Source organism: Brassica oleracea, chromosome C3 (genome assembly GCF_000695525.1).
Source record: "Brassica oleracea var. oleracea cultivar TO1000 chromosome C3, BOL, whole genome shotgun sequence".
Lineage (NCBI taxonomy): Eukaryota > Viridiplantae > Streptophyta > Magnoliopsida > Brassicales > Brassicaceae > Brassica > Brassica oleracea.
In genome coordinates this window covers 17,481,876-17,508,557 of record NC_027750.1, presented here as the reverse complement: position 1 = coordinate 17,508,557, position 26,682 = coordinate 17,481,876, and the positions used below count along the sequence as shown (strand labels likewise).

Here is a 26,682-nt window from a genome sequence, read left to right as displayed (position 1 = left end):
AACGAACATCGATTTGCATCTTCACCCAGATGGATCACCTGGGTGAGCAAACGAACAGCGCCATTATTGAATTTATAGTTTTATTCGAATTTAACACATAAAATGCATAATATGCACATCTGAAATCTATTATTATTATTTTGGACAAAGCGCATCTAAATTTATAGATATAGTTTTTAGGAGGGAAAACGAAAACAAAAGAATTATAAAACTGTAAAAAAAACAATTATGAAAAATACATGAAACATTAAAATAGAAATTGATGTCTTCGAATTTAGGAGATTCTTAAGAAATTAGAAAAAAAAATATTACACTTTTGTTATAAAGATTAAGAAAAAAAAAGAGAATGCGTAAATTTGCTTTGTATATAAAAATAAACATTCAAATAGGTTATAAAATTTTGATGTAAAAGACCTCTTAAAGAAGTTTACTCAAATAGGCTTCTACACCATATTGTTTAAGTAAATTAAGGTTTCGTTTAATCTTGGATATGTTCAAATTAAAAGTAAAATACACAGCTAAATAAATAAATTTCTGTTTGGAAATATTTTATAATACATTTATAAAGTTCAAAAGTTTAATAATAAATTACAGTTTATCAAACTTTTCAAAAAAGATTTTAACCTTAAATTTACCATATATTATAAAAAATTATTAAAAAGCCTGATATTACTTTTTTTGGAGATTCATGAAGTCTCTTACACTTAAACTATAAAATCAAATAACTCAACTGCATAACAACAAACTTTTCATTAAACATATAACCAACATATTGAATTTATAATCTATATGAAACTTAATATTTATATGTGAAATTTTAATTTAAGAAAATTATTCATGATTCCAAAATCTAACCGTAAATATAAATATATTTAAACACATAATACCAAATTATAACCAATTTTTTTTGTGAGAAAAATTTACAGACTCATATAAACTATGTAAATCAGATTGTTAATTCCGCATCTATATAGACCAATGATTGCTATTTTGCACTGCGTGTGAGATTGTCCTTCCTTAAATTTTGCATCTTAGAAATATGAATGATGTTTGAGTTGTTGAAACTTTTTTTCAGAGATGACATGTCTTCCAAATAACTTACAAATGTTTTCTTCTGATTCCAAAATCTTCTTCAGCAGCTGAGAGCAATCCATTACAAATATCACATTAAACTGTCTAAGATTCTTCTTATATTCCATTGTCCAAATGAAAGTTTGTATCTCTGACTATTAAACTGTCTAAAATTTCTGGATCATTCCATTGTCCAAATGAAAACTTTTATCTCTAAATGCAGTGGTGATCGACCGAGATATAACCAATAGACAATCATAATTACCATTTATGGTCCTTCATTTATGTAGAAAAAATCATTATTATTAAATCTACACAATTTATATTTGGTTATGTTTACATAATTTTATTTATTTTCATCATAATAATTACGAAAAATTTTAAAGTAATTTTAAGATTAAAACATAAATAGAATTTTTTTTAAAAAAAAATTGGAAAATTTCATTGTTCTGAATGAACTTTTTAAATCAACTTAAATTGCTCAAAAAAATTTGTCCTTGTAAACTACTTTTACAATTGATTAAATTTAGAAAATATATTTTCACGGAAATTCAAATTTTAAGTTAATTTTAGCAAAGTGCCAAAAATACTTTTGGACTAGTTCACTTTAAAATAATTAAATCCATTAATTCACTCTAACAAGATTAGTAACACCACTATTATACATCCATTTCTGGAGATCCAATAAACCAACATATTGATGCAATACCATAAAAAAATGGAAAAGAATCTTCTTTTTTTTTTTGCTAAATAATGGAAATTAATCATTAAGAGCCACAATTTTTAGTTTAATATCACCTAAAATATAGTGGAAGAAACTTGGGGGTTGGAGGTATATAATAAAATTTATTTAAATGTGAAACTTGTAACTAAGCTAAAACAACACAAAATCGCGAGTAAGATCGTAGAGAGTCAAATTCTGACATTAAAAGCTAGAGAAGATGTTGTCCAAAAAAAAAAAGCTAGAGAAGATATAAAGCAAAAGGAGATGACTCTTCGATATCAAAAGCAGAAAGCCAGAGAGACTCTTGGTGAAAGATTGGTCAGTAAGGCGGTGGAGCCCTTGCGGTTGGGGCCCAAATAACATCAGAGCCATGAGTACCCATGTGGCAACTGTACATGGATACCCCACAAGACTCTTCTCCTCTAACCGCCACGTGTTCTGACTCTCCACCGCCTCCAGATACCGGCGGAGATTGGCCGTCTCCTTCTCCTGCCCTCGCTGAAATCGAGTGCCTATGCTCTTCTTCCGCCGGTAACCGGTGATACGACGGGTTGTTGAAGCTAGCGGCGATGACGTAAACTGTTCCGGCGGAAATTAGCGGGCCGGCGACGAATCCCCCGATAATCTGTCCTTGGGGTCCGGCAAGAGAGACAGTGAAGAAATTGGCAACGGGAGGAGACAAGGAGGTACGAGGCGGCGGAGGGAGGAAAGTAGCGGAGACGGAGAGGAGATCGAACTTTCCGTGGAAAGTTATGGTTGAGCCAGGAGCTGCGGGAGAAGGCTGACGTAAGGTGATGTTGGCGACGGAGCCAGAGCCACTGAGAACGCACACGCCGATGGATTTTCTGCGGCAGAAGCGGTTGATGGCTTCAACGACGTCGTTTCCCGAAGGTACTTCGAGGATGTAAGGACTCATAGGAGGCTCAGTGTCGCGTGTGACGTAAACTTGTGGTTTTGGTTTGTTTTTGGAACCTGGTGGTCTGCCACGTGGTCGACGGACGACTTCGATGGAGGAGTCATCGACGGCGATGGTTGCTGGGAGGTTGAAGTGAGAGGAGAGTGAGTGGTTTTGAGGGAGCTTTGGAAACATCTCGTTACCTTCACCTTTCATTTTTTTTCTTTTCTTTTATGATTTGTTTATTACAGTTTTTGGTTTGGATTTTTATGTAAATGATTAAAAAGGAGGAAGAAGAGTATGAAGAGGTTGGTATGGGTTGTATAAAATGGAAAGATATGGAGGAGGGAAGGACCTTTCGTAATCCAACTGTGGTAAGGAGAAATTATAAAATGGAAAAGTATTCTCTTTTGGTAATATATAAATAAAAATGAAAGAGGAAAATGAGAGGATAGGGAAGAAGGAAGATGAGCTTTGAAAGCAAGAAAAGAGAGAGCGGCGCCGCTAGCTGAGAATTATAAGCGAAGATATATATGTTTGATTCTGTGCCATGTTTGTGGGTTCACACTTTCTCTTTTCGTATAAATATATTTTCAACTTTAATTTAAAATATTGTTAAACTTTCGAAGTAGATATATGAATCTGCTTAAAATGTTACATATGCCGAGAAAAAAAAAATTTAGATTATTTAAATATGATAAGTAGGAAAAAAATCAAAAATTATTTTTCTGGTCTGAGACATGGATTAGTAAGATTTGGAAATTGGTTTGAATGCTAGATAGAAAAAGATTGGGAGACAAGTGGGGATGAGAAAGAGATAGAGACATCCCCCATATCCCAAATCTGGAGCATTCTAGGAACCAACTCTGTCTCTTTCATATATCCCTTGGTCGCCTCATTTTTACACTTTAGTAATCTGTTTTTTTTTTTACTTAGTAATCTGTTTTTTTTACGCGCTCATGATATTACAATTATAATATGAAAAAAGTTACATAGATGATTCAATAACCGACAATACTACCTACCTTACGAGGACTTACGCCTAACTGCATCACTTGAGCCGTCCTATGAAGATCCACATCTGACCAAATTTACTTGCACCATGTTGAAGATCCCTTGTAAACTTTTTTTTCGTAGTCTACATAATTGTTTAATAAATCACACTCTCCGAGACTTGGATTTCCCGTAATATGCAAGGAATTGCATAGTCTGGGATTCGAATCCCAGACCTGAGTGTAAATACCTTTAACCTTAACCACTATTCCAAGGAAATCGCAGTGCTGTAATCCTAAAGAAACATTTCCAAGGAAAAAGGAAAAACAAGAACACATTACAGAGAGATTAGCAGAGATTTAAGCATACATGCCTCTGTTTTTTTTTTTAAATGATGTTACGCATCTCAAGATAAGTAGTCCTAAAAACTGTGTTTGGTGGAATAAGGAGACGGGATCTGAAATTCCGGGAGTTTAAAACATGTTTGTAAGAAATTTTATAAATTTTTTTTGCTTAAGTTAGAAGCCTATTTCTGTATAAAAAACTTTTCAAAATTTTAGAGGCCATGACCAATGTTTCAAGTGGATGTGCTTAGTTTCGGCCCTATTTCTAACTCCAGCTATGGTTGATATTTGACGAGGTAACAATTTTCTTCAGGGCTGAGATAATAATCTGTTACCCCCTCCGTTTTAATATAGATGATGTTTTAGAAGGTTTGTTTTGTTTCAATTTACTTGAAGTTTTGAGATTTTAAGGAAGTTTTGAGATTTTAAAGTTAATTTTAATTTTATTAGAAACTGTTCAACCAATTAGATTTTACAGTCTTTTTATAATTGGTTAACTGATTTTAAAATTATATCTTTAAAATATTTTTTTGAAGAAAATGCAATTTTATTAATCTTTCTGTACTATTACAAAATATCAAGTATCATGATGAAACGGTGTAGTATTTGTTATCTTCTTCTCATGATTAATGTTACTATATTTGTTTTAAAACTGCTGAGTTGTCGTCACGAGAAAATGTAGAATTAACACCAGTAAGACCTCGATCTGTACAACCGCTCTAATGTTTGTTTTGATTTATATATATATTTATATATCGAAATTTTGTTAGGGAGTAATCACCATGAGTGTAGCAAAGAAAAAAAACACAAAACAAAACAAAGATTGAAGCTTGGGAGGTAATTAATAAAGCTTCAATCTATCAAACAATCCTCATCGCAGACATAGAATCATATAAGGTCGTTCATGAAAGCCAAAATCCACACAGAACAAACTATCAAAAAAAAAAAGAGATGATCGAAAAGGATATGAAGCCATCTAAATTATGACTTTACAGTTTTGATCAGAGATCATAAAGGTCATTGACGATCAAAAACACTTTTAGTCGCAGACTTTCGAAGCTGCAAAGGGGAACAGACGAAGGAAAGTAGGTCAACTCTGGGCCTTTAATCTAAATTAAAGCCCAACCAAAACCATTAAAAATAATACGTAACCTATGGAGTTGTGACACTTGGCATTTTTCCCCTATGGAGAAAAAGGCCAACTTCTATAAGATTTTTTGGTTTCTTCTAGTGTATGAAGTTTAGCAAGTATCACATTCTAAGAACCGGTTGAATAGCTACTAATGTATTAGATATAACTAGTATTCAGTCCCGTACTGCGTACAGGCAAAGAATTCCTTTTCATCTACATAAAAACTAAAATCTAATTTTAACATGTATCAGCTCTACATGTTTTTTTTGCAAACAATCAGTTCTACATGTTTAAGGGTAATAATGTTAAACACAATATTCATCTTTGAATCTACAGTGTGTAAAAATAGGGAAATCGAAACTAATATTGGAAGAAAAAAATAATCCATTGAATCAAGAAACATCGGCCACATAAACCAATTAGGCCCAAAAATTAATTATTTGTTATAATTTGATAAAAAAAACTTTTTTCAGAGACTATTATGGTAAAATTATTGATGTCATGTAAAAAAGAACTCAAAAAGTCACCAATTTAATTTTTAAAAACCTTTGGTCAAGAAAATTATGAACACTGAAAAAAGAAACTTGGTAATCATGGATCACAAATTCATCGTTAAAAACTATAAATAATACCGTAATTTCTTACAATGAAGATCAATGCTTGTAGGTAATCCAACTTAAAGCGAGTTTGTAATACAAATTTGAATCGTGGTAGTGAAAAGCGAGTAAGAATGGAACTGCTGGTTTTACAAAATCAGTTACATTTCCCATCGAGAGTCTAGACATCATTTCTTTTGTTATGTCTCCAGCAAAATAATAATTTGGTAACGTCATCGAACTTCATATTCTTGGGAAGTCTAGTCACCTTCTCAAATACCTTTTCCATAAAATTTGTATTGCTGCTCCATTTTACTCATTTTTCTTTGGAATCATCACCAAAACATGCAAAGAGTCTATTAGCTTCCAGTAATTAGAAATTTTTTATTAACTTATTTATCTATCTAAGGATAAGCCGTTTAAAACTGAGTTGTAAATAGCAAATTCTTTATATAATAGAGTGGAATGTACATATTATTACCTCATTTGCAGACATGCTCTTATTTTCCATTTTTGAAGAATGAAGTTCTTAGACATCAGTATACTCAAGTGACATCAACAGTCTAAATCACACTAAAAAATTAAAGGATATTAATATAAAGAAAATATAAAATAGAATATGAGTAGAAGACTCACAAATATGTATGTATTTTTGTCCATACACAGACGTACTGTAAAAAAAGGTTGGTGAAGGAGATTGAAACGATGGAGATGAAGAAAGATGAAAAGCAAACAAAGAAAAAAATTAGTTGATTGAAAATTATATATATAAGATGAAACCGTTTGAAACCATGCCATGATTTGGAAGTTATAGATGATGACATGAACGTGATAGTGGTAATCAGAGAAATTCAAGGGATTTAAAAACTAAAAGATCGAATGAGTTTTTTTGTTAGGGCCAAATCTTGCTAACAATTGTTTTATTAATTATCTGATTGGTTCTCTTTTAAGCATTATCTTGACATTAATTGGTACTTTAAAGCAAATGATATATTTTCCATGTTGATTACTCCGATAAATAAATATATAGATCAAAAATTATAGAGAAAAAAAAGAATTTGAAATCCAGACAGTTAATTACGAACGTAAGAATAAGATAATTTGATTAATTAAGTAGTTAGGTATTTGAAATTGCAGAAAAAATGGGATTGACGTCAAAGCTTTTTCAACTGTTTTTTTTTTTGTATTTTTCTTTGGAAAGAATAGATTATTACATGTCAAATTTTGATTGGTATCTGACGTGTGCTTAGTACATAGAGTATTATGAGTACCGGTCTTATGCTGATCACTTATTTCTTTTAATAACTATATAAACCGGACATGTTTATTATTAAATCTAATCACTTATTAGAAATGGTGGCCAGAACCGGTTACATACGATTATGTTCTGTATGTTAATTGTATAAACCTGTTAAATGATGAATTGGAATGTTTAAACATAGATATACCAAGGTTGTTATATTTGATTCATTTAACGATGCAAACTAGATTCTCACCTGCGCGGTTGCATGAAATTATTTATATTTATATCTATAATTTCATAATTTTAAATTAAAATTTTATGATTTAATAATATTTTATATACTTCGGTTAACGTCAATATTATATTTTTGATTTATTGGTTCTGGTTCGTTTGTGAGTTTTGGTTTTCGGTTGGTTCAGAAAATATAGTAATAATTTGGTTATTTATAAATTTGGGTTTAGTTATTTTGGTTTTTGATTTGATTTAAATAACAATGTTAAAAATGTGATAAAACATTGAGTTCAATTCAAACGTCTCAATTTAAATATGGATATGTAATTTTCTAGACAAATAGAATATACTCTCTTTTCTAGACATCCAAGATTGTCATACTTGAACAAAACACGAGATTATTTATATTTATATATATAATTTTTTTTATATTAAAGTTTCGGTTTACATAAATATTGTATTTTTTATTTGTTGGATTTGGTTCGGTTGTAGGTTTTTGTTTCCAGTTTTAGAAATATGTCAATAGTTTGGTTATTTATGAATATGATTTGGTTTTGATTTAGTTTTTTTTGTTTTTATTTTGGTTCAAATAATAATGTTAAGAACCAGAAAAAAATTTGAGTTCAAACTGAGCATGTGGGTTTGAATCTGAATATGTAATTGTCGAACATGATTTTGATTTAGGTAGCTATATTTTTGGCTATATTTTCTGAATTTTATTTTGTGTTTTTGAATGTCTTCATATTTTAATTATGCTTAGATAATCGGTATCTAAAAAAAAAAAAAAAAAAAAAAAAAATATCTTTGACTGACACATCCATGCAGATATTATTTTTTTATGTAAATCAAATTTTAGTTTAGTGGTCTAGTGTTTTTTTTAGGTTTCTCCTTCTCGTATGATATTTTAAAGAACAAAACTTATTTATTGCTGGATAATGCGTTAAAGCTTTCACCTCTAATCTATATTTGGAATCACCTGGATAATGCGTTAGAGCTTTCACCTCTATTCTATATTAGATAAACGCAGGATAAATTTATATGAAAATTATTTAAGAAATATTTTATAGAAAATAAAATTTATATTATTGATCGAATTTATATTTTTGGCCCTTAAACAATTTTTTAAAAACTTTTTTGTTAGTTACATAATTTGTTACATAATTTGTTTACTAATGAACTGATTCCATTTTTAAAAATATTTTAGGTCAAAAAATTATTTATCACATAAAAACCTAACGTTTAGGCCGAAGAATCTCACGCCTACTATTTGGTTACAATGAAACTATGTCATTTTGGTTTTATATCATGATTTAGCAATTTAAAAGTTAATTATGGTTATGAGAAGTTACGTTCACGTGTCTATCCTATCTATCTTCGATATTTTTCTCATTTTTGTGTCATTTTGGTTATTGCTCGATATAAATATTGATTTTTGAGTTTATTCTCATTTCTTTCTTTTATTTTAGCCAGAGATTTAGAAAATGTTTAAGATTCAAAATTATTAAAGAGAAACATACTTAGGTTAAGATATGCGCCTTGTGCAGAATAAATATTTTATACTTATTACTTATTTTATATTTTTCTGCATATTATAAAATAATAAAATAATAATTATATGTTAAATACTAAGAAATCAGTTACTATTATGTAATAAATTAACTTGCACATATAAATTAAATGACAGCTCTTGTTTATTCGCAATCATTTTAGGATAAATAAATCAAAACAATCAATCTTATCTATCGTATATGATATATAATTAAATTTAAACAATATGAAGTATATATATGTATATTAACATAAACACCTATTAAAATAAAATTATTTATTTATATGATTTTATTATCGTTGTATATTATTATAGAAAAAAAATAAACGTTGATCACAAAAGTTTATGTGAGATTTTTAACAGTTTTAGTAATTTATACTCGTTTTGAAAAATTTAAAATACAACATATACAACAAAATTTAAATTTTAAAATAATGTAATTGTGTAATTTATTTTAATAATAAATAATTAAAAAAAATGATAGAAAATATGCAGATTATTAGCAAATTTTCATTATTAAAAATCATTAAAAAAATGATAGAAAATATACAGATTATTAGCAAATTTTCATTATTAAAAATCATAATCACATTAGGTAATTCGGTAGGTTTTATTTTTAATATATAATAAGTTTCAATTTGATGAATGAATGGTCCATAATGGACATACTATATAATATAACATTTCCTAGCAATTTAATTTTTGACTAACAAAATTCTCAATTGATTTTCAAGCCGCAACGTAAACAAATTAAAATTCCAATTACGTGACAACTCAGCATGATATTTTTTTAATTAGTACAAATTACATGTTCTAAACTTTTTAAATGTTTCTCTATTAATATATAGTGGATGTTAAACCATTGATCATTAATTTTTAACATAATAATTTTAACAGTTTTAGTAATTTGTCGTTTTTTAAAATTCAAAATATAACATATACGAAAAAATCTATATTTTAGTTTTATAGCTAATTTGATTGTTTAATTTATTTTAATAATATTAAATTAAACAATAACGATGGATGAACTATAAATTGTTATCAAATCTTTATTATTAGAATCATTAATTGTCATATATATAAGTCATATTTGGTCATTCCGTAGCTTTTATTTAAGGAAAAAAATAGTAATTGTATAATTTAATTAATTTTATGATTAGTTTAATGAAAAATATAATATATACTTAATTGAACCAACATATTTTCTAAAGATTCTGAATTTCATTATGGTGATGACAGGTGTCTACACTTAAAGGTTGTAATGTTTCTCAATTAATATATAAGGGATTTGAAATCACGCTTGGCATGAATTAAGCGGTGATGCCAAATCTTGTTTGGTTTGCAACTGATTAAACCATTGGGCTTCCAAATAAGGTAAGTCGGGTCACCCTTGACTTAGAAATGAGACATCTCCTAAACCATTAATCCTTGTGGTGTGGAACCAATTCTCTGTGTGCTCTTGTTGAGTATAGAATTCAGGAAAACCGGTTTCATGGATAAATTCCTCTTGATTTTTAAGATATGTTGTTTTGATTGTACCTATGTCCTGGTTGACTTCTTTAGCTTTCTTCAGGTTCATGTTCTCCACTGATTTGCTCCTGGTTCCTTTCTCCTTTTCTGATGATGACTTGACGTCGCCATCATTCTGGATATAAACTTTTTCTTCATCATGGTTTTCATCTCATACCAAGAAGACACATATGGCTCTTTATTGTGTCTCCTAGTGTTAGCAATTTGACACCATCAGTCAAGTGCATATCCACATAATGTGGCTGCTACGAAGATACCAAACTCTGCTGTGTAGTTTTTGCATCCATAGACAAACTCCATCTCCTTTTCCCATTTTATGTAAGTATTAAGATCAAAATCCCTATAAAATGGCGGAATCTGTATCAATCTTTTCTTTCCTTCCGATAACTCCCTTGTTGCTTGTTGTTTAGCCTTCGCTTCCTGTTTTCTATAAGATTACATAGAATGTTGCTAGATATTTGATGGGTTTCGTGATCCTAGGTTTATAACATGAAACCCTAAACCTTCGAGCAACGTTGATGCCACTTGGCGTGGCCTTGGAAAAGAAGACCTTTTGTCAATCAGACTTGAAAGTATGGTGGGCAAAACCTTTACCTTTGAAAGCTCTTGGATGATGGATAATCTTCACCTTGGAGCTATTGATTGCTCTCAGGTTGTTTTGCTACTCTAATGGAACAGGTTCAGCCCTCTTAGTGCAAAAGATGATCCACAGGAGATCAATCTCCTTAGTGTGAAGATTGTTCAAGAAGTACATTAATGATAGAAGTCTTTTGAAGGAGACAAGATTTTGAAGCCTTAATAATTTGTTTTTATTAAAAGAATGGTTAAGTTTCCATAATCGACTTGCATAATGCATTTAGTAAAGCAAGGCAGATCCTAAAACAACTTGGTTTAAGAAAACCAAATCCTAATCCTAATTCGAATTGGTTTATGAACACCTATCCAAATGGGTTTCCAAAGACAATACTAATTCTAATTGGTTTACATGTAGCAAAATACCAATACACTTTAAATAAAAAAATCGACCCAACTTAAACCAAGCAGGTCGGTCCTTCCATTTTATGGGCCGGTAAAGGCCACATACGACTAACTCCATAATGGGCTCCATCTTCACCAACTTCAGCACGTCCACTATGTTCTTTAGGCACACTTGGTTGATGAAAATGCTCTTGCTGATCCATTTCTAGTTCCAGATATTCATCTTCCATTTCCAGCTCATTTTTCACCCATGTCGTCTTGACCAGTTCATTTTTCGATCATGTCAGATCCCCCAGTCCGTTTTATATCCAAGCAAGTTCGTCGCCATTTCCTGTCTATCGAGGTTCGTCCAGCCCATGTCCTGATTAAATAAGTTTCTCACTGGTATCCGATCCTGATCCATAGTCGATCCGGTTAGATAGAGGCCGCATCAAGGTCCATAGCCTTCTCTCGGTCCAAGATTTCATGGATCAAGCTTATTAGTTTTCCATAAAGCCCATCAGATCGTGCATTAACCCATTGTATATCTGGTTCTTACATAGTCTTCCTACCCTTGAAGTTGAGACTCTGGTCCAGATCGTACCACAAATTATACGTTGGAGATAATTAATTTTGTATTCTTTATAACTCACAAAATGTTTGCCGTTTGCAGTACGACAACTCATTTGTTTTTTATGTATTGTTCATGATGTGTTCCTTCCCGTTACCCTACCGAATGAAACTTTTCTCAAATCCTTTTATCGGCTATTTCAAGTTGACCAATTTTCTTATGGTCCACTCTGTATATTTTTTTATGTTTCTAATTAAATTGTTTGAAATCCTCCGTTTGTATTATAACCTTTGAGAGCGACTAAGCGAGGGTGTCAATTTTTATTTAAAAATTATTTCATAAATTGTGTAGACCACATGAATTTATCTTTTGAGATACAATAAGAAGCAGTAGAAACAAAAAAGAGTTGCATTGTCGGACTGAAGATGAGTTCAAGAATCGGTGCCGTCATGCTCCTGATCTTCCTTTTCTTCCAATTTTTTTCTGTTTCTGCTCTTACCAATGGTTTTGACGGTAAGTATAATCAAATAGATGCTGATCACTGTTCACAATATCTGAATTAGTTTGAAATTTTGGTGCAGGTGCTGCATTACAAGCCCTGAAGGCTGAATGGACCAAGCCTCCTAGTAGTTGGGAAGGCGGTGATCCTTGTGGAACCAGCTGGGTTGGAATTACATGTATCAGTGACCGCGTCGTGTCAATGTCAAGACTTGTTTTGTATTTATAATTTGTTTCTGCTTCTTCCAATAAACCTCCGCATATTTTTTTGACAGTGTTTTTGCTTGTTGCAGATCACTAGGTAACCTTAACGTGGAAGGAAAGCTTTCGGGGGATATTGCAGCCTTGTCTGAATTGCAGATCTTGTATGTATTTCTTGTTCTTCTTTCTGTTCTTTCCTTACTGACAAATGGATTTATTTTGTTCATCCTATGATCCCATGTTTGCAGGGATTTATCGTACAACACTGGATTGACTGGACCACTTCCACCAAATATTGGTGAAACTAAGAAGTTGAAGAACTTGTAGGCAAACATAAACTTTGAATATGTAGCACAAATTAGCGTAAATTTATAAATTAATATTTGATAAACTAATAAACACGATAAATTAATAAATTTTATCGGTTCCGAATTAGACCGGTTCAAAATATAACATAAATTGATAAATTTAGTAAGATAATTTTTTTTATAGAAAACCTTATGTAAATATATGGTTCCTCTGAAATCATAAATTAATAATTAATATATATACACATTTTTTTATATGTACAAACAAAACATTGTCTTGTTTTCTTATATTTACATTGGCATTATCTTTATTTTTCTAACACTTCACTATATTTTGATTTTATTTTCTAATGTTATATCTAACACATTTTCAATTCTATAAAAATTATTTCATATTCAAAAACTATTATAATAAAATAATATGAAATTCAAATTTCTAAAATTTAATAACATCATGTTCATTTTTGTATTGATTCAACATCTAAACCTAATATCTGGATACAACATCTAGATGTTGCAACTAAATATTTTTCATTTTTATAATTAGTATTTGCATCCAGATACAATATCTAGATGCTACATTGTTTTTCTATAATAGCATTTTGAATAATAGTAGTTAAAAAACTAAAAATTACACGAAAATGAGTTATTGTGAGAAGTTTTGAGACAAAAATTATTGGTCACAAATCTGTGACATAACAAATACATTATTCTAACTATTTTATTAGGTCACTCAAATTATCATAAGGAGTGAATTACTCTCTCAAATAAGAGGTTGAGTTGTAGTACTTAGGGATCAAATCCACAGAGAAGAGAAGAACCTAATAAATCTAATCAAATTTGTTAAGCTAGGTTGTTTAATGATTTAAATGTAAAGTTGCAGGTTTGTGAGCAAATGATTGCTCGATTGATTGATTGTGGTTTTGGTACTTAAATGTAAATAGCTAGACTTAAGTTTTTATTCAGGTATTGAGATTATAATCCTACAGATGCCTAATAAGTTGTATGCATGATATTATAGAGCTCAACACTTAATAACAAACCATTAGGCTTTCGCTTTCTAGGTTTGTCTATTGACCAGTGTCGATCGATTATTCTATAGGAATATCGATCGATACACTTGTTGAAACGTCGACCAATTATTCGTTGGAATATCGATCGACGCTCTTGGTCAAACGTTAGTACGCGGATTGAATATGCTCACTAAGCTTCCTAGATCATCTCTCGCCTACTCTAGTAATCTTAGCTCAGTTAGGATGGATTCATGGTGAGATGCAAGCTATCGCTTATGTCTACAACTCCTAGGGCAAGTTCTAGGTAGCTAATCTAGAAACAAGCATTAATGACAATCCTAAAGATGAATATCACAACTTAGCAATCTACAGTTGGGGCTAATCCCTCATAACCTATTTAAACCCTAAATCTAACAAGAGAACTACTCCGACATGGCTAAGCAATTCATAACAACAATAAGGTATGAAAACTGCATTAGATAAATTGATAGATATTAATGGAGTTCCAATCACAAATCTCTTTGGATCTTCTTTCCAATCTACTAAAAATCCTAGAAAACATTTGCTGTGAAAATAATAAAACAAGAAATCACACTTTGCATCTAACATGTTGGCAAAGCTTATATAATTAGGTTAAAACTCGTCAGAGGTAATCTTGTAAATTGGTGAAGACTTGGGCTCTAAGTCGGCTGAGACCAAATAGGCTTTCTGCGCCCTTCGCTGTCGATCGATGTCAAGATGTGAACATCGATCGATTATTCTTCCTCAGTGTCGACCGATTGTCGTGCTCGATGGTTATCTCGGGTGCTTACTCCAAATATCTCCAAAATGCTCCAAAATCACCATTTTCCTCCAAATCACTTATGATCCTATAAATATACTAAATATACTCTATAATATAATAATTAGTAGTTAAAACACTTATAAATCATAAGTAAAAGTGGGTCAAATCCTTGGTCTATCACAACATAGTAATTATTTCATCAAAAAATGGTGACATTCTAAGTTGTACCCAAATTTTGTCACAATTTGTCACATTAGTGTGGCGGAAATAGCCAACAAAACAATTGTGACGTCTTTATGACAATGTTTGCCCTAACTAGTTTTGACAAATTTGTCGACGGTTCATGAAAATGTTAATAATGAATTAATAATAATATTTCAATAAATATATTTAAAATAAATTTTGTAATTTTTGCGGAAAATTTACTTTTGCAGTTTTGACTGAAAAACACAATTTGTAATTTCGGTTAAAATTGTGATTTTAAGGTTTGAACGGAAAAACCTAATTTTACGGTTTGGTGGAAAACTCTATTTCTAGTTTTGGCGAAAAATTTTGATTTATCGGTTTCGGCGAAAAAACTTGATCTTTTGGTTTCCGCACAAAAACATGATTTTGCGATTTTAGGAGGAAAGACTAGTTTTGAGGTTTTGGCAGGAAAACCTGATTTTACAGTTTTGACAGAAAAACATAATTTCTGATTTTGGTGGAAAAAGTCAATTTTTTGTTCTAGTGGAAAATGTGATTTTGTAGTTTTGGCAGAAAGATCAATTCTCGGTTTCGATGTGAAAACTCGATTTACCGATTCCAAATGAAAAGCTCGACTTTCCTGTTTTGGTAGGAAAATTCAATTTTTTTTGTTTTGGTTGAAAAAACTATATTTTGCCGTTTGGCAGAAAATGTAGTTTTGACAGAAAGCTCGATTTTCTGGTTTTGGCGGAAAATTTTGATTTTTCAGTTTCTGTGAAAAAACTTGATTTTTAGTTTTCCTGAAAAACTTGATTTTGTAATTGAAAATATTATATAATAATCATCATGACTAATATAATTAATTTTTATAATTGTATTGAAGGGTGTTTAAGTCTTTTTAATTTTGAGATACAAATGTAGCATCCATATGCAATATCTAAATGTTGATAAATAGTATTCAAACAAACAACATTTGAATATTGTCATCTAAATGCACTGTCTTCATACAAAAACGAACATGTGTATGAATATAACATAAACTTAATTATTTTCTTAGTTTAGAAGTAAAAATACTCTAAAATAAAAAAATTAAAAACAATTATTTTTTTGTAAATTAATAACTATAAATTAATAAAATGTTATGATTCCAGTACTATTAATTTATAGAGTTTTTGTTAGTGTATATTTCTCCTCGTCTTATTTCCTATTTTAGCTAACTCTGTTTTACTCTCCAGGATCCTTGTAGGATGTAGTTTCACTGGTCAAATCCCTGAGTCCATTGGAAAATTAGAACAACTTATATATCTGTAAGATTTGGTTTGTCTCTTTTTTTGTTTTTTTTTCCAATTTTCACTCTCAAACCTCTCTAAAGCCATCAGTATTAATTTGTGTGTTTCCTCGATACAGATCCCTAAATTTAAATCAATTCAGTGGAACAATTCCGGCTTCCATTGGACGGTTATCGAAACTATATTGGTTTGATATAGCTGACAATCAGATTGAAGGAACGCTTCCAGTTTCTAATGGGACTTCTTCACCTGGACTTGATATGCTTCTTGAAACTAAGCATTTGTATATATAATCTCAAATCTTTCGATCTTTAACTTCTTAGGTGTGTTATCACTCGTTTTAGTATATACTATTTAGTCTGACTGTCCTTCACTTTCTCCATCAGCCATTTTGGAAAAAACAAGCTTTCGGGCCATATCCCAGAAAACCTTTTCAGTTCCAAAATGACTTTGATACATGTGTAAGCTTCATATTACTTATGAAAGTTGAGAGTTTGCACAATCTGAGACTTGTAACTAAAAAAATGACTACATTTTTTTGTTTTGTTTGATCCATAGGCTATTCGATGGGAACCAATTCACGGGAAAAATCCCGGACACACTCAGCCTCGTTAAGACGTTGACAGTGTTGTAAGTAGTAAAGCTTTGTTCAATTTTTTTATTTATCCCACATTGTTTATTCTCATACTATGCTTCACTCTCCATTACAGACGCCTTGATAGGAATAAACTAACTGGCAATATTCCTACAAGTCTTAATAATCTCACAAGTCTTCAAGAACTGTAAGTGAACAACTAAAGTTGTGTTCTGTGTTTGTAGATATAAATAGAAAATGGTAGAGTTTGAGTTGAATTAATTTCAGGTACTTGGCCAACAACGAATTTACTGGTACTCTTCCAAGTCTAACTAGTTTGACCAGTCTCTACACATTGTAAGTTCTTTAAAATATATAATTAATTCAACTCAAACTCTCTACCATTTTTCAATGTAAAACTCTATTTTTTCTCCAAAATAGAATAAAAAAGAATATAGAGTAAAAATGCTCCAACCCAACTCTATTTTTCATTTCATAATAGAATAATTAACAAAAAAAAAATAGGTTATTCCATTTATGACGTAAACTACATTACAGAATGAGATATGAAGTTGGGTTGTACCATTTTTTTACTCTATACTCCATTTTTCCATTTTTACTCCATTACGGAGGAAAAAATGGAGTAGGGTTGGAGATGCTTCATAATCAATCAATCTAATGCCATGATGTGATTATTTTTATATAACAGAGATGTGAGCAATAATACTTTAGAATCATCACCTATTCCATCATGGATCTCTTCATTACGCTCCCTGGCAACATTGTATGAGAATTTCCCTTATATCTCTTTTCTTCTTCTTGATCTCCAAGTGTATATTCTCTAAGAACAAATGGCCTTCTCCTTTTCAGAAGGATGGAAGGGATCAAACTTAATGGTTCGATACCAAATTCATTTTTCAGCCCTCCTCAGTTACAGACTGTGTAAGTCAAACAATATATGAAACAGAAAATCAACTCATGGTGTGAGATGAGATATGTACTTGTGCTTTTTGACTTGCAGTATCCTAAAGAAAAATCAAATAGATTCAACGTTAGACTTTGGTGCCAGCTTCAGCAACCAGTTGGAGTTTGTTAATTTACAATACAACAACATAGATGTTTATAAACAACCATCTTCTAACACACGCATCCAAGTAATGTATGTATCCTGATCAGAAATCAAAATGTTTTTTTTTATCAATTGTTTGCTTATGTCTGTTTATATATCTACAGGTTGGCAGATAATCCAGTGTGCCAGGAGTTGGGTAACAGGCCAAGTTACTGCTCAGCAATCCAACCAAATACCTCATATTCTACAATCCCACCTGCATGCCTTCCGTGTGATCAGGGCAGGGAAGCAAGTCCCTCGTGCTGCTGCGCGCATCCAATAACAGGAACACTCTACTTTGGTTCTCCTTCCTTCTCAGGGTTGTTCAACTCCACCAGCTTCGAAATTCTCCAGAAGGCTATAGCAGATTTCTTTAAGAAGTCGAGTTATCCAGTGGACTCTGTGGCCATAAGAAACATAAGAGAGAACGCTACCGATCATCAGCTTCTAATAGATCTCTTAGTCTTTCCATTGGGCAGAGAGAGTTTTAATGAGAGTGGAATGTCACTTGTTAATTTTGCCTTTAGCAATCAGACTTACAAACCTCCTCCTAGATTTGGCCCTTACATATTCAGAGCCAATCCTTACAACCAATTCTCTGGTATGATCAACACACGCAGTCAAACAGAATCTGCATTGATCAATATGGCTCAGTTATTTTTTTGCCACAGATAGAGGAGGTTCCAGCTCATCAAACATGGGCATTATAATCGGAGCAGCAGTTGGCGCTGTGGTTCTTCTGTTGTTGTTAACTTTAGCTGGGGTTTACGCTCTCAGGCAAAGGAAGAGAGCAGACAGAGCAACTGATCAAAACAATCCTTTTGGTAAGTTTACTACAAAAGATTTGTCCCTTAAGACTTAAAATGCTTACATTTTCATTTTGTATGTTTCAGCCAAGTGGAATACAAGTAAGAGCAGTATCAATGCTCCGCAGCTAATGGGAGCAAAAGCTTTTACTTTTGAAGAGTTGAAGAAATGTACAGAAAACTTTTCAGAGGCAAATGATGTTGGGGGTGGAGGTTATGGCAAGGTTTGTGTCATTGCAATGGAATCAATTCAAATGATACATACATGGCCTTTGTTGAAATTCTGATGGTGAAACAGGTTTACAGAGGGATTCTTCCCTCTGGACAACTCATAGCCATCAAAAGGGCTCAACAAGGATCTTTGCAAGGAGGCTTGGAGTTCAAAACTGAGATTGAACTTCTTTCCAGAGTCCACCATAAGAATGTTGTCAGACTCTTGGGCTTCTGTTTCGATAGAAGTGAACAAATGCTGGTGTACGAGTACATTCCAAATGGATCTCTTAGAGACAGTCTATCAGGTTATATACCAAACCTCTGTCTTTGCGGAATTTCTGCCAGTTTTGGGTGCTGAATATTGTAATAATGCAGGTAAGAGTGGGATTAGACTTGATTGGACAAGAAGGCTTAAAATAGCACTTGGTTCAGGGAAGGGTCTAGCTTATCTTCATGAGCTTGCTGATCCTCCAATTATACACAGAGACATCAAATCAAACAATATATTACTTGATGAAAATCTTACTGCTAAGGTTGCTGATTTCGGCCTCTCCAAAATTGTGGGAGACCCTGAGAAAACACATGTGACAACACAGGTGAAAGGAACTATGGTGAGTAGCGAATCAATCATAATATTTCAATATCTTTCTCATATAAATTTAATATAAAAGTACTCTCTGTAATTAGGGATACTTGGATCCTGAGTATTACATGACAAATCAGTTGACCGAGAAGAGTGACGTGTATGGGTTTGGTGTGGTGATGCTTGAGCTGTTAACTGGTAAAAGTCCAATAGAGAGAGGTAAATACGTGGTGAGAGAGGTGAAGACGAAGATGAATAAGACCAGAAGTTTGTATGACCTCCAAGAACTGATGGACACTACAATCATCGCAAGCAGCAGCAACCTTAAAGGGTTTGAGAAGTATGTAGATTTGGCTCTGAGATGCGTGGAGGAGGAAGGAGTGAATAGACCATCCATGGGTGAGGTTGTCAAAGAGATTGAGAACATAATGCAGCTTGCGGGTTTAAACCCGAACGTTGATTCAGCATCTTCTTCGAGAACGTACGAGGAAGCTATCAAAGGATCCGGTGATCCATATGGAAAGGGCTCGTTTGAGTACAGTGGGAATTTTCCAGCTTCAAAGCTCGAACCCCAATGATCGATTGTGTTATTTTCAGATATTTTGTAACTGACTTAATACTTCAAATGCCTTGTGAATGTCAGATTTTCAAGATTTGATTTTGCTGCTATGTGCCTAATCTATTATATTGTTTGGACACAAGATTAGTTATTGTATTGTTTAAAAACACATTTAGTAGTATAAAGTTATTTTCCATAATTAGAAGAGCGAATTGTATAATAGAATGATGTATTTAATTAAAAACTTGCGAAAAAAGTTGAGTCTACGATAATGATTATGTTTTAATAAGAATAGATGATAATCTACGAGTATGAACGGATAACTTTTTATACTAATATTTGTTTATTAAATGTTTTTAGCATTGTGCAACACTAAAATTTTATCTATTATAAAATGACGAATACAAATGTTGGTCTATTAAATGTATCATCTTTGTTGGAGAGTTAACGTATTACAACTGATTTTAATTATTTTTAAGACTTAATACTTCAAATGTCTGAATTTGCATATTTGTTTTTGTTTCCCACCTAGACAATTGCGGGAATAGACCACAAGGTATAAAAAAAAAAATCTAATATGGACCTCTTGTTTTTCTATTTAAAAAATGAGTAAAAAAATACAAATAGGAAGAAAAGATCATGAAACCTGAGAACTTTAACTTATTTACAAACTCAACCATCCAAACATACCAACCCAACCCGACTTTCTAACCCTAAATTCCAAATCTCTCATTTTCGATTTCGAAACTCCCATAACTAACCACGATCTCATCCCTCTATCTTTCCTCTCAAATTCCTCTAATCAGTAATTAAACTCAGATTCAAGCATCAGTCATATTAAATCTCATCTCCATCTCTAATTTTGTGTGAGACATTCAGCAATGTCGCCAAAAACTCGACTCACCGGAAAGAAGAAGAAGGAAGGAGCGCCAGAGAAGAAGAGCGACTCTCCGGCGAGGAAAAACACAGGTGCGACGGAAAATAAGAAGAACAACGCCACCGTAAAGAGAAGAGAAGTGGCAGCGGAAAAGAGGAGAGACGCCGTAAAGAAAAAGAGAGACACAGCCAAGAAGAATAGTGAACTGGCGGAGAAGAAGAGTGAGGCCGCAAAGAAGAAGAGAAAGCGAGAAAGTGGTGTCACGGTGGGTCCCCCTCGAATCCAACCAAGTGGGCTTGGAACCGCGTGAGAGAAGCGGCAGCATCTCCACCGGACCGTCAAGGCTGTCATTCCCTGGCACCATCAACGAAATTGTCTTCTCAGCCCGATAATGAGGCTACGGCAAGCCCATCGCTTTGGAGTCAGCCCCAAAAATCACCTAGTCAAGCACCTACTGAGGTGAGGAATCCAGGTAACCTCCAGTAACCTCACTTTCAGTTTCAAACTCTTCCATAAAGAGTCATTAACATCGTGTACAAGACTATGATGAGGAGAATGGATATAACAACAGATATTCACGCACACCCGTGGCTGTTATTGACAATGACGCACAAAGATCGGTAAACAAGTCAATTGAAAATTGTTTTGGAAATTATTATGACAGGATTGAACTAAAAAATAGGTAGAAATTTTATATGTAGTGTATCATCTAGTGCATTTAAAAGACTGAAATTAGTTCAACTCGTAATAATATGTTGTAAAACAGATTCAGTGGAATTAGTATAACTAGTACAACCATGCTATTTATAACGGCAAATCAGCCTATTCATACGTCAACAAGATCGAACTGTCCTGATCAGTACATGGACTCTATGGTTGGGCAATTGATATGTCAACAACAAAAACATTCAAATTCGATACACAAACTTATTAATAATGGCTTTTGCATACATTGATCCGATTTTTGTTGGTAAAACGTTATAGAAAATTGGATGTCCGTTATATGTTGCTTACGTGTTCTATAGTGTAGTACGTGGTATTAAGTGAATATTATGTGGTAATTATTCATTTTATTAGGCATAAAAAAAAACAGTAAGAAAACAACATCGTTTAGGAAGGAAAGCAAATAAAAATCTGCAACTTTACAGCTTCTTCTCTTTTGAGTTTTGATATACCATAGATTATACCACTTTTAGACCATGATATATATTTGTTTTAGAGTCTAGTATATGTTTTTGGAGTCCGTTTTAGAGTATTTTCAGGTTTAGGTACGTTCTAGAAAACTTTGGTGATTTTGGAGCCTTTGAGGTGTAGAACTGCACAGATGCATCAGATGTTTATCTTTGGATGGATATTTTACCATGGTGAGATTAAGCTGATGCTTTTGATACAAGATATATATTTGATTTAGCTTTTCAATGCCACCGGTTTGAGGTCAATCCGCATTCTGTAGCAGAAGTTATGCTCGTTTTACTAAAGAGTGGTACGTCTGCCTCGCAAGAGGAAGCTGTCGAGGATATGAAGGAATGTCGATCGATGACACAGCTTTGCTGTTAATCGACGGAGATCCAAAAATACTGGACAAGTATATTTGAAGACCGACTTATGCCCAGAAGTCACAAGAACTTACCAGAATGCCGATGAACGACTCAGAACCCTATTTATGTGTTTTTAAGCCATAGTTGACGGCTACGCTTTCTTTACATATTTTTTTCTTAGTTTATGTCAGGAAAGGAGAGAGTAACTCCTTTAGAGTCCTCTTGGAACTCCTTTGGTTTTCATATTTCTTTCTATTTTATATATATTCATCTATGATTTTCTGTGACAACTATCATGTGTGAATAGATTCACCTGCTAGATCTAGGTTTTCTAGGGTTTTGATGTTCTTTTGAAATATAGATACGCTAGGGTGCTTTAATAGATTATTTAATAGGATTGTTCTTACTGCTTGTTTCTAGAGTAATTAACTAGAAACATGATCATAGGATAGTTAGGCGCACGCGACAGCTGGTCTACTACTTGACTTGAGTCTTGTTGAGCTAGGTTGCTAAGCGCATGCGAAAGCTGATTTAGATAACTTAGTGAACAAATCAAATTGGCTCTTAACGCTTTTCTGGAACGAGTGTTGATCGACACTCACTCTATAGTATCGATCGACGCTCGTTCATAAGTTCGCATGCAACAACTGGAATCACATGGTTCCAGGCATCTGTTAGTAAGCGCATGCGAGAGCTGGTTTACTTGCTTATATGAATTTAAGTTCTAGGATCAACCCTTAGCATATATTGATAAAGTCATGATAACCTGATTGAAACCCTAAGTCTGGCAACCCTCCTTCCATCAAACAACTAATCAATCAACTGAACAACTACCTTGTTCGCCATGTTTACTTTATTTATTGTTTTCATAATTGTTTACCTACTGTATTGAGTTTATTGTGTATTCATGCTCCCTGTGAATTTGATCCTCAAGTACACTGAACCTCTTATTTGAGAGAGTAAAGTCACTCCTTAGGGTAATTTGAGTGATATCAAATTTGGCGCCGTTGCCGGGGAGCATTGGATCGCCATTAGACTCAGTTGGTTTGATTTAATCTAGGTTTTTCTATATTAGTTTATTAACATAAAATAAATTCTTCTGTTCAGGTACATACATATTAGTACCATGAAAAACTATGATGAGAAGATATTTGGGTTCTTCAAAGAAGGAGCATGCTAATTCACGCACGATCCGTAAGTCTAGGAGCAGCAGCGATCAACAACTTTAACCAAGCACCTTACAACACTGTTCATCCCATGCCGAACGATACTGTTTATCCCAACAATGTTTACCCCGACAATGTTCATCATGGCACTGTTCATTCGGCGCCGAATGGGATGGAGACAGAGAATATCGAAGTACTCATACTGAGTTTTGATGAAAATGGGATCTTACGAGACGAAGAAGGCCGCATTCGCAACAGCGCATGACAACTGATTAATTCACATGATGCTGTAATCCCTTATGTGATTGTTGTTGCTGAGATGAATGACTTTGATCTTAGCCGCGAATGGTATGATTGGGTAGGTCAAGACCCCTTACAGGGTCTTCCTCATGAAGATCCTAGAAACCACATCAAGGAGCATGAGAAGTTAGCCTTAGAGATCGAGCAATGATGTATCTGTAGACCACACACATTCTATGCAAGATTTTCCCTCACTCTCTCTTTGGGGGTGCATTTAGCTTGTTCAGTCAACTGCAGCCAGGATCTCTCACCTGTTGGGAGGACATTAAAAATGTCTTCCTCATCAAATTATTCAGAGAAGCTACAGAAACTCGACATAGAAAGCTTGATTATATGTTGAACAAGATGATTGATGATCAGGAGAAGGAATTGATGTCTGGTTTCAGTCAGATGTTGGGTATTGTCTACAATTAGCAGAAAGGAGAATTTGAAACCATGAGCACTCACATCAAGAAACCAGACATTCAGGTTCAACAAGCAGATGATGCTACAGCTTCAACATCAATCAACACCATCATCACCTTAACATCGATCGACAATACCACCTCAACATCGATCGTGTCGATCGACACAATCTCTTGTTCTTGATAGACACCACTTGAAATCCCTGAAGGTTCGAGGTTTCCTCAGGACGTTACAGACTCGGCATCAGAGAGCATCGATATATCAAGCAACTATCTTTCCTTAGATGTAAACAGAGAGATCACCATGGAAGATTTCTTGGAGCTAGAAGAATTTTTGGATCTAGAGGAGGGAGAAAATCTTGAAGATTGGGATATTGATAAATAGATCACTATGGAAGATTTCTTAAAGCCATAGGATTTCTTGAAGTTAGAGGATGAAGCACAACCTTGAGATTTGGGCCATGACTCGAAGATAAAGCTTTATGACGATCATCACACTACGAGAAGAGATCTGGATACTTCTCCAAAGGCTAGCATCGATCGACACTTCCAACCCAACATCGATCGACACCGCCAACCCAACATCGATCGACCCCGCCCACCTGATACCGATCGACCCCGCCCACCTGATACCGATCGACATCCACATAATGATATCGATCGACACCCATCGTTGGACGACCTGCCAAGGTTTACATTTGGGCTGAAAGTAGTTGAAGAGAGAATGCACACGTCTACGACCTCACACCTTGCTGTCCCTGAACATCTGAGACCACCTATATGCACAGAAGAAGTTGATGGGTTTCACAAAAGAGTCAAGAGGATACATGACCATGTGAAGTTTGTGGTCCCATGCATTGTATTTGAAGTTGAATCTCCTATTCCAGCAAATAGAAGTGTGCATCTAGGTTCTTACATTGGGAAATTTGATGATCATATGTATGCACTAGTTTTTTAGAGAGGTTTGAGACATATAAGTGACGTCGACACAGCCCCAACAGAAACAACATCGATCGACACTACCACTTCATCGTCGATCGACATTGGACGTGTATCAGAGCAGAAGGAGTTTGAAGTGTGTTGAAATCTTTTTGATAGAGGCACCACCACACGACCAGACAAGTCTGGGGGAAAGAAGAGGAAGAATTGGAAGAAGAGGAAAAGGACCTAGGGCGGTCCTCAGTTATCATTGATTGCTCACTTCTCAGGTGTTGTTAGTAAATCCAGAATGCGCAACAGATGCTTCTCACAACCATTTGCAAAGCTTCAAGCACTCCTTATTGTTGAGATGATAGAAAAAGGAGAAGAGTCTGTGGAGGCTTTCACAAAAAAGAGTGATAAAGCTTCAAAGAGTAGACATTGAGACTTTTTTTGGAGCAAGTTTTCATCCGGTCTGAATCAGATCTCCAAAAGTTAAGCTAATGGCTGAAAATAAGCGCTGAGTGAGAGGCAACCCACTGGTAGGTAAGTAAAAAAAATAAGATGAACAATGTCGAACGACACTATAGCAGAGTCGTCGATCGACACTGTAGCAGTGTCACTGTTCATAAAAAAGATCCAAGGAAGAGGAGTTGATATACCAACAACGATTGACGACAACTGGCTATTATCGGTCGACAAAGCATCACGAGTATCGATCGATTGCCACTTAACTGTGCCGATCGACGCTCACCATCAGCGAGCATGTATACTGTTTTCCTTGTTAAATTGTGTTTTTGTGATTTATTTTCCCACCAATCTTATATTGTATAACAATGGGGACAATGTTATTTAAGTCTGGAGGAGGTTCTACTGATATGATATTGTGTTTTATTTTGAGCTTTAGTTTTATGTGTGTTTATTGAATTTTATTGAGTCAAGATAGAGGATGATGAACTTTTTCAATTTTACTTACTTTTTAACCACTCTCTAGTACCATTCTTTGAAGTTATTGACTGCAGCGTGTACTAAATGGAAACACCAGAGTGGATCACCTGCCAATAATATTCACGCTAGCTGAAAAAATCTGAAGGAACCAAAGTTAGACTTCAACATTAATCAACTTAACTTTGTTGTTTTGGGGCTTTGTATACACTAATTTGGATTCCTCCAGCAAGTCTAAAATGTAAAATTTTGTGTGTTTCTGGTTCTCCTTTCTCCTTTATTCGGCATCTATAGTGGATAACTTTTTCATCATAAATCCTATCAGATTTATTCAACTTCCCAGTAATTTTCCAAAAGCTTCTTAAATAAAATGATTTCTTGTTCAATGTACTAAAACATTTTGGGCTAACAAATAATACGTTTGGAGATATTTAATTTTGAAATCAATAATTGAGTGTATTAAGTACAGTAGATGTAAAGAGGTCCCACAAAAGGTTCGCATCACGACAACTCATATGTTTTCTTTAATGTATTGTTCATGATTTGTTCCTACCCATAACCCTACTAAATTGAAAC

General features: G+C 33.5%; 2 protein-coding genes across 5 annotated transcripts; one reads left to right on the top strand and one right to left on the bottom strand.

Moving 5' to 3' along the window:
- Positions 1–1,908: 1,908 nt before the first annotated feature.
- On the bottom strand, positions 1,909–3,193 carry LOC106329157 (AT-hook motif nuclear-localized protein 17). Its single transcript, XM_013767764.1, has one exon. It carries the CDS (start codon positions 2,904–2,906, stop codon positions 2,115–2,117), a length of 792 nt encoding a protein of 263 aa, XP_013623218.1. The 5' UTR covers positions 2,907–3,193; the 3' UTR covers positions 1,909–2,114.
- A 9,019-nt stretch (positions 3,194–12,212) lies between these two features.
- On the top strand, positions 12,213–20,129 carry LOC106334537 (probable leucine-rich repeat receptor-like protein kinase At5g49770). Of its 4 annotated transcripts, none has more exons than XM_013772832.1 (19): positions 12,213–12,349; positions 12,418–12,538; positions 12,628–12,699; positions 12,784–12,858; positions 16,062–16,133; positions 16,234–16,398; positions 16,502–16,576; positions 16,674–16,745; positions 16,826–16,897; positions 16,978–17,046; positions 17,399–17,473; positions 17,560–17,631; positions 17,711–17,848; positions 17,923–18,398; positions 18,469–18,621; positions 18,691–18,827; positions 18,902–19,121; positions 19,192–19,427; positions 19,504–20,129. In XM_013772832.1, the coding sequence occupies exons 1-19, from the start codon at positions 12,262–12,264 to the stop codon at positions 19,975–19,977; spliced, it is 2,862 nt and encodes a 953-aa protein (XP_013628286.1). In that variant the 5' UTR covers positions 12,213–12,261; the 3' UTR covers positions 19,978–20,129. The 4 variants fall into 4 exon arrangements, with proteins under 4 accessions (XP_013628286.1, XP_013628285.1, XP_013628287.1 ...); XM_013772831.1 differs by having other exon boundaries at positions 12,418–12,553; XM_013772833.1 differs by lacking the exon at positions 16,502–16,576 and having other exon boundaries at positions 12,418–12,553.
- The last annotated feature ends 6,553 nt before the right edge of the window (positions 20,130–26,682 follow it).

Coding starts and splice junctions, on each gene's coding strand:
- LOC106329157 (XM_013767764.1), bottom strand. CDS start 2,906: ATGAAAGGTGAAGGTAACGAGATGTTTCCAAAGCTCCCTCAAAACCAC.
- LOC106334537 (XM_013772831.1), top strand. CDS start 12,262: ATGAGTTCAAGAATCGGTGCCGTCATGCTCCTGATCTTCCTTTTCTTC. Junction 17,632..17,710: donor CCTCCTCAGTTACAGACTGT/GTAAGTCAAACA, acceptor TTTGACTTGCAG/TATCCTAAAGAAAAATCAAA. Junction 19,428..19,503: donor CACAGGTGAAAGGAACTATG/GTGAGTAGCGAA, acceptor CTCTGTAATTAG/GGATACTTGGATCCTGAGTA.